A 9,572-nucleotide genomic window follows, 5' to 3' on the forward strand; every position below is an offset into this window, starting at 1 on the left:
TTACAGTTCCTTTTCGTTATGTAAGTTTAGTTTGCGTCATTTAATTACGGCAGGATAACTTATATGATGTGGTAAATATATATATATACCACTTACTTACACACATCATATATTTATTTGTTTCATATGATTGTCACAAAAATCAGCTATAATATTCCTATAGTTGGTACAGGGTGTGTTTAACGTGAAGAAGGTATTTTATGTTTAAATATTGTTTTTGATGGAAATCGTGATTTGAAAGTTTAAGTTACTATCCTGGCTTTCAATAATATGGAACTTAAAGAGCATCCAGAAATCTGAGGCAGGGCCGTTGGTCCCTGGCGATGTCTGAATAAGTATATCAGCACTAAATATGTCATAAATTTTACTTTATTATTTACGTAACTTTTGTGTGTATGTAAGTATCCTTATACAAGCAACTAACAGATATTCGTATATTCGTATACATGTATCATTCTATTTTTACGAGAAATTGGTATGTATATTGTTTGTACACAATTCCCTTTTATAAGTAATTTATATATTTTTTGTATACACGTAATAAATATATATGTTTTGTGCAGACAGTTCTCCTACTACAAGTAACTGTTATGTTTTTATGTATACATAATTGTGTTTTTATAAGCAATTTGCAAGTCGTGTGTATGTACATAACTCTCTCTTTGTGAGCAATTCTATACATCATTTTGTTTAATACGAATATATTTAAATTGTGGATATCAAACAAAAGTAAAATGATATATAATTATTGCTCTACTGTGTGATATTTTGAGTTATGATAGTGCTGTATAAAACATGGCTAGCAGTATTTCAGAGAAATATCCTAACCTCTGTTTTCAAGATAGTATATTCTTCCAAAATCAGATTACACAATATCGCACTTACAATAACAAAATATCTCATGCTCTCTATGTGAATTCATTCAGAAAATTATGAATAACAATGCATCTACTAGCGTTGATGTTTAATTTTATATTACATCTGATGTCAGTCAAATAGCGTACGGCTTGATCCAGGTTAAAAAGCTGGTCACTCTTGAGAAAGCGACAGGGTTGCCAAACTGGCAGCCACTTTTAGATCCAAAAGACACAATACCAACGAGAATGTAGTAACCACCGCGGTCAAAAAATACAAGAGGCCCACCAGCATCACCCTGTAACATGGAGCAGAATGTCAGAGATCAGCAGAGAACTCTTGCACTCCCACCCCCTTCCAAAAGGACACCTGAAAATGAAGTAATACAAAATGCCGCTGTACAAGTGTCAGGCGAATCTTGATCAGTGATCTAGCTTAGGGATCGAGAAGTTCGGTCCAATGTGACAGCAATGCAATCCAAAAATATTTATCCTTATTCTGATTTCTGGCGAACACATTTCCAAAATATATATGCTTTGAAATTAAGTGTGTTTTGTACAGGGACACAAAAATTAAAAAAAAAGTAAAGGAATACAGGCAAGGACATGCTCTTCCTTCCACAGTTCATATCTGTTCTGACACAGGTCATGAAAATTGAATAGGTCTAATCGGCGTTGCCAGATTTTTCTTTACAGTTGGAACCAATTTTGGAAATAGCGGCAATCAGGGCATTTGTTCACAAACTTTGTTTGAAGCCATTACAGATTGCTTTTACCGATTTCCCTGGAATATTCTTGATAAAAATCTTCTATTAAAACAACTTTTAATTTTTATATTAATATTTGGCATATTTTCATTTTTAAATTTAGTTTTCATTTTCAAGAACTCAAATAGCACGGATGTCAGGTTGTGCCCTTGCAGGAGCCCATATCTACCAATCTTCGGCTTCCAATCTCCCATCATCACAGTTGCTATATAGTCACCCTTTTCCTAACCACATTGGTTTTAACATTGCCCAGAAATGCAAGTTCCTGAAGAGTTCTTTCCCTTATGCTATGCAGGAGTAACAACAACACTGCTCTACAGAACTACAATCGGTCTTTTTTTATTGCTAGTGGGGTGGGACTAAGTCCCTTGTACTGCGGCCATTTCTGGCCTATTGTACCAGCCCCAGATGATAGGTGAGGCTGATTGTGGAGCAATTGGTGGAATGAAGATTGGCAGGGGAAACCGAAGTCCTCGGAGGAAACCTGCCCCAGCGCCACTTTGTCCACCACAAATCCCACTTGACCAGACCCCGGGATCGAACCCCGGCCGCCGCGGTGAGTAGCCAGCGAATAACCGCTTGAGCTATGGCGCGGTCCAACAACGGGTCTTAGACAACACCAGAGAAACTTACAGGAAACTGAGTTCCTTATATAATATCTCTAAATGATGTCACTTACATGGACAGTAGAGACAGACTAACAAAGCCGTTGTTTCCTTCTCTGTTTGTAAACATTAACTTTTTCAGCTTGAATACAAAATTTCATACAAATATTGTGATCCTACATTTCTGTACCATTGTCGCGTGTGGATAACAAGATGGCGAGTAGCGTCTGTCAATTCCCCGCCTCACCCTTCTCTTCAGATATCACTGGCCCATAACGCGACAGATTTATTTGGTTATTTTAATCGAATTAAATTTTTTTTCGGACAATGCTGGTAGTTCAACCCCTTCCAATTGCCTCTCCTTCCTTTCACAGGGAAACTCTGGCTCTAGCATTCGTTGCCTATTGCTGACCCGTCTCTGCAAGGAATTATGTGACAGAGATACAATATGTACAATTTATGTCTATCAAGTTACGGGATTCATAACTTGACTTAACATTGTTTATTTATCGTTCACGAAACGACCCTTTTAGTAGTTGTGATTAAGTAACATCAAATTACAGCATGAAGAATGCCGTCTTCTGGGATGTGGTGCCGTGTAGATCTCGTATAAACCGACGTTTCGGAGGAAATAATCTCTTTCAACTTTATGGTAGAAAAATCCGCGAGCGTAGAATCAGCGTGAGTTGGTGGCTGCAGACTACCCTGAAGACTGAGTCGATACGTTCCTCCGAAACGTCGGTTCACACAAGATCTACACGGCGTCACACTCCAGAAAACGGCATTCTTCATAGTCACCACCGTGAAATCCCCAAATCTTACAAATTACAGAATGTTTAGCAAACATTGAAATGAAAACGATCTAGTAGGCAGATGTCGCGAACTAATTTTGGATAATAAATCGGGATTTTTCCAGAACAACTGAGGAAGTCTCTGACAAAACTTTTGGTCAGTGTTCCGGCACACTCCAAACACATTCGCCCCGAACACAGTAGTACGTGAAATTAGGTCACAATCCCATTTTTCCATATACTCAGAAAGTTGTTATTCACAAATTACCTTACATTTCACTGCTTCACAATGTCCGCTCCTGACAACATTGTCAAGTAAGCAATGAATAAATAAAATAGATGCAAAGAATAACGATGACACGGAAATGGAGCCCTACCAAGAAACAAACTCCGTGGTTTTTAGTCCGCAAGCGAACTATACCGACCGAGCGACCGCCGCTTATCGGCGAAGTTAGTGCCAACTTTTGAGGATAGAGGGTGTCGCGTGATCAGCGCGACAGATTCCCACAGCCATTAATCTCGGTTTTCTAGAGCGGAGCCGCTACCTTTCCATTCAAGTAGCTACTCAATTATCCTCACGAGGCTGAGTGGACCCAGTTCCAGACCCACTACTTCTCAGAAAATCTGGTAGTCTGGGATCGAACCAGGGACCTCTGGATCTGTAGTCAGGAACTCTGACCACTAGACCAGAGAGGCGGTCTTTATGGAGCCCTACCACCATTCTGAAAATTCACGTGGTTCTTATGTATGATTGTCTTCCTCTGAGATGCAGAAATTTGGGAATGATTTTGTTATGAAACACTTACGTGACAAGTGGTATCATCATTGAAAGCCGTGGCGCACAGTTTGCTCGGAGTAATAGCTTTGCCGTAAAATCTGGTACAGTCATAGTTAGTAATACCTATGATATCCGAGTACGCCAAGTCAGGTGAAACACCAGAGCCACCTAGTGGTGAAACAATCACAACATTTTAGAAATACAGGGCGTTCAATCCAGGAGGAAATTTTGCAACACCGTTGGCCGGGCCCAATATTCCTCACAGATTGCTGCTGTAATTGTACCGGCGCGCGTTTATCAGCGCTAATGACTCATTCTGCTATCAGCAGTTACAGCAGCAATCTGTGAGGAATGTTGGGTCGGGTCAGCGGTGTTGCGAATTTTCCTCCTTAACTGAACGCACTGTATAAATACTCGTATGAAGGACATAACTTTCGGTTGAAAATGTTTCGGACTGATTATGCGAAACATCTATCAGAACAAATAATATATCTAGGCCAGTCCGCAACACAGCTGAAGGCCTCTGAAGTTTGGCCAGTCCGCCTGTCTCTGTGTACTCCTGAAACAATTGAAGAACCACTCAACAGCTGATGATGGTATATGAATTATTTTACATAGAACTCTTGAGCTATTTCATTTTCCACTAACATCAGATAGTTATAATGGTCAGTTACAGGATTACTTTCATGTATTAATTTATAGCTTCCCAGGAGTAACTCATTGTTCATTGAGGGAAACTATTATAAGCAAATTTTGTAGTGTGAAGATAAGACACATTTTATTCCAATGCACTTATCCGGTAAGGACTGTGATTTTCTAAATAATTGAACAGAACGGAAAGGAACACTTCCATATCTGCACATTCAAATCCAAAATGGCCTCTTTTTAATTCAATTCTCAGTATGCTGATACAAGTGTTACTTCTCTCCGGCTTGAGAAAGTATCAAGTGAGGTTATGTTTCCTTACTACACGAGATACAGTTCATATTGGTATTCACCTTTTCACGAATACTTCCTCTGCCCAAGGCGTCTTTAACTGCCCACTATATACTTTTAGTAATATTTAACCTGTGAAGGATGCCTTTGATTTCATGCCCTTTGATACAAATTAAACGTCACCGTCAAAGGTTATAAACATATTTTTCCATGATTCATTTCCGAAAAATTAAATTAATAATTTTTTATGTTAGGGCCAGTGTAATTAACTATCTCAGAAGATTTCAATTTTGAAGAGTTCTAACTTATGGGACGTAACGCCGGATGGAAACTATATGTTACTCCGAAACGTCGGTTGACTTTCGACGGAAGATAGAATTCTTCATAATCACCTCAAGTCCTACGGTTTCGATTTTGGTTTGAATCAGTCCAATATAACATTTGATTTATGGAAAGCTCAAAGTAGATAGTGTAAAGATCCTCAAAAAGCTGATCTTATTAACCACGCACATGGCACGCGGTGCAGATGCCACTGAGAACTAAACTTTATATTTCATTTTGCATTATGGTATATTAATATTTCCTGACTCGAGACAATGCGACAGGAGGCTGGAGAAAACTAACGAGGAACTTCATAACTTGTACTCTTCGACAAGTATAATTAGAATGATCAAGTCAGAGAGGATGAGATAGGCAGGGAATTTAGCACGAATGGGGAGAAGAAGAATGCATATAGAGTTTCGGTGGGAAAGCCAAAAGGAAAAAGACCACTAGGAAGAAGGGGAGTAGGTGGGTGGCCAATATTAAAATGCATCTTAGAGAGATAGGATGAGTTGGTATGGACTGGATCGATCTGGCTCAGGATAGGGAGCAGTGGAGGGCACTTGCTAGGCTTCCATAAAATGCTGAGAAGTTCTTGAGTAGCTGCAAAATTGGCGGCTCCTCAGTAAGGGTTCAGCTCCATGAAGTTAGTTAGACTCAATATAGTGTGGTATTTATAGTTTGGTTATGTTGGCTACAACGAATTTGTTGGTATCTGCAATAAAATACGGTTAGTACAATTGTGGTATGAGAAATTTAAGGAGAAAGAATTTAGAAAATATGTAACGTGGGTCATAAATTTGCGATTGCATTCCATTGAAACTTCACTGTCCTATGATTGAAGGCAGTTTACCGTAAATTGTCGTCTGTAAAATTTTGAATCCGGTAACTGGCCTGTATTCAATTGTAATTATAACATGACAAAACAACGTATTCTTACTTACTATCGGAAATTATCCCCCAACCACTGACACGAAGTGTCTCTCCTGCAAAAGTTTCACTCTGCTGTAATCGATTTGGCAGTCTTGCGGGAGCGATGTAAGCTGTGAATTTCATTAACACACAAATGTAAACGTATTTCTGTATTACTATTTAAGCAGGTGTAAGATGTGGTAATACTGCTATAGCTCCATTTCCCAGCTATGATGTGAAATTTCCCATGTTATAGGTAGTGTCTATAATATACCCCTTGCAAATTTATTTTTGAAAATAATAGTAACTTTCATTTCATGGCCGCGCCATTGCTCAAGCCGTTAGTCGCTGGCTTCCCACCGAGGCGGCCCGGGTTCGATTCCGGGTCTGGTTAAGTGGGATTTGTGGTGGATAAAGTGGGGATGAGGCGGGTTTTCTCCGAGTACTTCGGTTTCCCCTGCCAATCTTCATTCCACCAAATTCTCCATCATATAATCACCTGGGGCAGGTACAATAGGCCAATCAGTGGCCGCCGTGCCGAGTGGACCCAGTTGGACTCCATCCCCCACTAAGTGAATTAAAACAAACGTTCATTTAATAAATGAGATAATCAAGAAATACACAGGGTGTTCAATCAAGGAGAAACCTTGGCAACACCGCTGACCGGGCCCACTATTCCTCACAGATTGCTGCTGTAACTGTAACGGCCCGCGTTTATCAGCGCTAATGACTCATTCTGCTATCAGCAGTTACAGCAGCAATCTGTGAGGAATGTTGGGTCGGGTCAGCGGTGTTGCGAAGTTTCCGCCTTGATTGAACGCACTGTATTACCGTCTTTACAAAATTAATCAAGATGTGATGAGATGAGCACTCACACGTAAACTGAACACACTGAGACAACCGAATGACAGCGATATCATTCAGCAGCAAAGTTGGGTTGTAGCCAGGGTAGGTCTCCATATATCGACCGGTTACATCCAAGGAGCCGTATTCCTGGATATCCAAGCGGTTGGCGCCCAACCTCACATAGTACGTGTTTCCCCTGAAAAAAAAAAAATACCCACATTCGTTGCATGTTGGGCTTTTCAGCAAATGGCTGTAGCGACCGCCGCTTGTCGGCGAAGTTAGTGCCAACTTTAGGCCGCGCCGGGTTCGATACCGGGTCTGGTCAAGTGGGACTTGTGCTGGACAAAGTGGCGCTGGGGCGGGTTTTCTCCGAGTACTTCGGTTTCCCCTGCCAATTTTTATTCCACCAAATTCTCCATCATCATAATCACCCGGGGCATGCTACAGTAGGCAAATCAGTGCCGAGTGGACCCAGTTGGACTCCACCCCCCACTAAGCGAATTAGTGCCAGCTTTAGTGGATAGAGGGTGTCGCGTGGTCAGCGCAACGAATCCCCACGGCCGTTAATCTCGTTTTTCTAGACCGGTACCGCTATTTCCTTGAAATGGCTCCTCCATTATCATCATGAGGCTGAGTGGACCTCGTTCCAGATCCACTACTTCTCAGAAAATCTGGTAGCGCCGGGAATGGAACCCGGGACCCCTGGATCTGTAGCCAGGAATTCTGACCACTAGACCGCAGAGGCGGTCAATGTCTATACGTATGAAGAGAAGGATAATTTCTTCGGAGATGTGACGCCGTACAGTAGGGTAGAACTTTTATGACGTCTCCGAGGGTTGTACTGCGTCAACCTTCAAGCAAATCGACTTCTGTTAGACGTCACGGCGTCACATCGCAGAAGAAGACAAGAGTAGTGGATGGGTTAATGGATTTACAACTGCAGTGCTGATTATGGGTAAACAGACGCTACTGTCCCGTTATTACCTGCAATGGGCCGCGGTGAGAACCCAATAATTGGATATCAAAGCGCCACCGCAGAAGGACGAGTCGTCAATCACAATTGCCGCCTGCCATGGAAACTGACCCCGGTAAGCAATTGCGCCACTGTTGAAGCGCAAGGCATGGTTCTGCAAACGGACGTTGAGAGGGAGAACTATACAGAAATAAATTTCATTATTACAAGCTACCCCTGTAACAGGCCGTGAAGGCCCAAAGGGTTGTGAGACGTCGAGGCTCCCACATTTTCTCTAGACAATCCGCTCACAGATGGCGGTGAGGTTATCAGCCTTACCTGCCGGCCGCTCTTTAAGGTCGGGAAGAATCCTGGTAGAGGCTCAGCCGACCCCAGATTATTGGCACTGAAATTCCTAAGGATTTCCAATATAACGCTATTCTGTTATAACATAGCGGCCAGTTGTTAGTAGTTACTGATAGGATCGCGTGTGGTAATAAGTCACGTATGCATCAGTCAGCTTTGCAATTTCGACCTCTACAGGCAAAGAAAAAACTGAATTATTGATATTGTGTGTATTCAGTGAATTATGATCTATTGAGAAATGATTTCAGTCGCTAATAATATCCATTGGCAGAATGATTAATGAATGATGAACTGTAAATATTGTAGAAGCAAGCAGTAGTGGCCTATTCCTTGAAACTATCCCCTCATTACGCTGGAGGGGCTGAGGAAACTAATGAAAATCATCAGTCATCATAACCGGTGTTCCTTCAGAGATTCGAGCCTAGCACCTCCCAAATACAAATATGGAGAGGTACCATTGTGGTTTATTTGTCAGTTTATAACAATAAAAATAATAATAATAACACCAATTAGCCTTCATTATAGAAGATTCCTTTGTTAAAATTATAATTATTGAATATAAAAGCATTAATTACCTGTTTGGAGTCTGCTGCTATTCTTAATCATCGATTCTTCAGGTCTGAACACAACCTGCCTCACCATGTTGCCCAATTCGGTAGCCGTGAGGTTTCGTTGCATGGACATCACAACGTAACGGGGCTTTCCTTTACGTAGATCTGTTTCAGCCTGCAGAACCGCCATTCAGATGTCACAATCCCAAGAAACAGAGAATGAGATTTGAGGTTTCTCACCCTGATGAAGATCTAGGTTGAGATATTCCGGATTGTGACATCGTGTAGTCTGGTAGATGGTTACCAATATTTCGGAGAAACCTCAGGGTAAAAGTGTCAAACCTTACCCTCCATGTACATGGCAGAATGTTCTTACGAATTGTTTGTAACCACGTAACAGACTAAACGGTGTCACAGCTCAAAACTCACAATATGAAGCCTCAAATTTCAAAGAACTGGTAATTGTTTCATAGAATCTTAATTGTATGTTGTGTATTCTTATTCTTAAGCTCAAGGGACTTTTTCTTACCGCGAAGCCGACAGCTGCGAGAAATGCCAGAACAATGAATGTCTTCATGGCTGTAGACCGCAAGTGGACTGTACTGAGATGACGCAACGGTTGGGTTTATATACCAATTCCTTTCATTATAACTCAAAAAAATCTATTAAGATAGTCATGATTTAGATGCATTTCGAGTCAATGCCATTTTCATTTAAAAATCAGAACAATATTTACAATGTATCTGAAACAAATTTACTCTAAGTTTCTTCATAAGCTTTGATAATGCATAAAACATGGTTATGTAAGATTTGCTGATAATTGCAAACGAAAATGCGCAAGTCAGTGCAGGAAGTGTTCGGGTAATTACACGTTCCGTAAATGGTTAACCCTC

At 41.0% G+C, this 9,572-nt stretch overlaps 1 protein-coding gene across 1 annotated transcript; it reads right to left on the bottom strand.

Moving 5' to 3' along the window:
- Window positions 1-882: 882 nt before the first annotated feature.
- On the bottom strand, window positions 883-8,960 carry LOC111862451 (brachyurin). Its single transcript, XM_033750667.1, has 7 exons — window positions 8,920-8,960; window positions 8,704-8,725; window positions 7,795-7,937; window positions 6,840-7,006; window positions 5,997-6,095; window positions 3,824-3,963; window positions 883-1,153 (listed from the first exon to the last, which is right to left on the bottom strand). The coding sequence occupies exons 1-7, from the start codon at window positions 8,958-8,960 to the stop codon at window positions 992-994; spliced, it is 774 nt and encodes a 257-aa protein (XP_033606558.1). The 3' UTR covers window positions 883-991.
- Between the last annotated feature and the right edge of the window lie 612 nt (window positions 8,961-9,572).

Source organism: Cryptotermes secundus, unplaced genomic scaffold, assembly GCF_002891405.2.
Source record: "Cryptotermes secundus unplaced genomic scaffold, Csec_1.0 scaffold816, whole genome shotgun sequence".
NCBI classification, from domain to species: domain Eukaryota; kingdom Metazoa; phylum Arthropoda; class Insecta; order Blattodea; family Kalotermitidae; genus Cryptotermes; species Cryptotermes secundus.

Coding starts and splice junctions, on each gene's coding strand:
- LOC111862451 (XM_033750667.1), bottom strand. CDS start 8,960: ATGTCACAATCCGGAATATCTCAACCTAGATCTTCATCAGG. Junction 8,726..8,919: donor CAACCTAGATCTTCATCAGG/GTGAGAAACCTC, acceptor TCGATGATTAAG/AATAGCAGCAGACTCCAAAC. Junction 1,154..3,823: donor ATGATGATACCACTTGTCAC/GTAAGTGTTTCA, acceptor TCCATGTTACAG/GGTGATGCTGGTGGGCCTCT.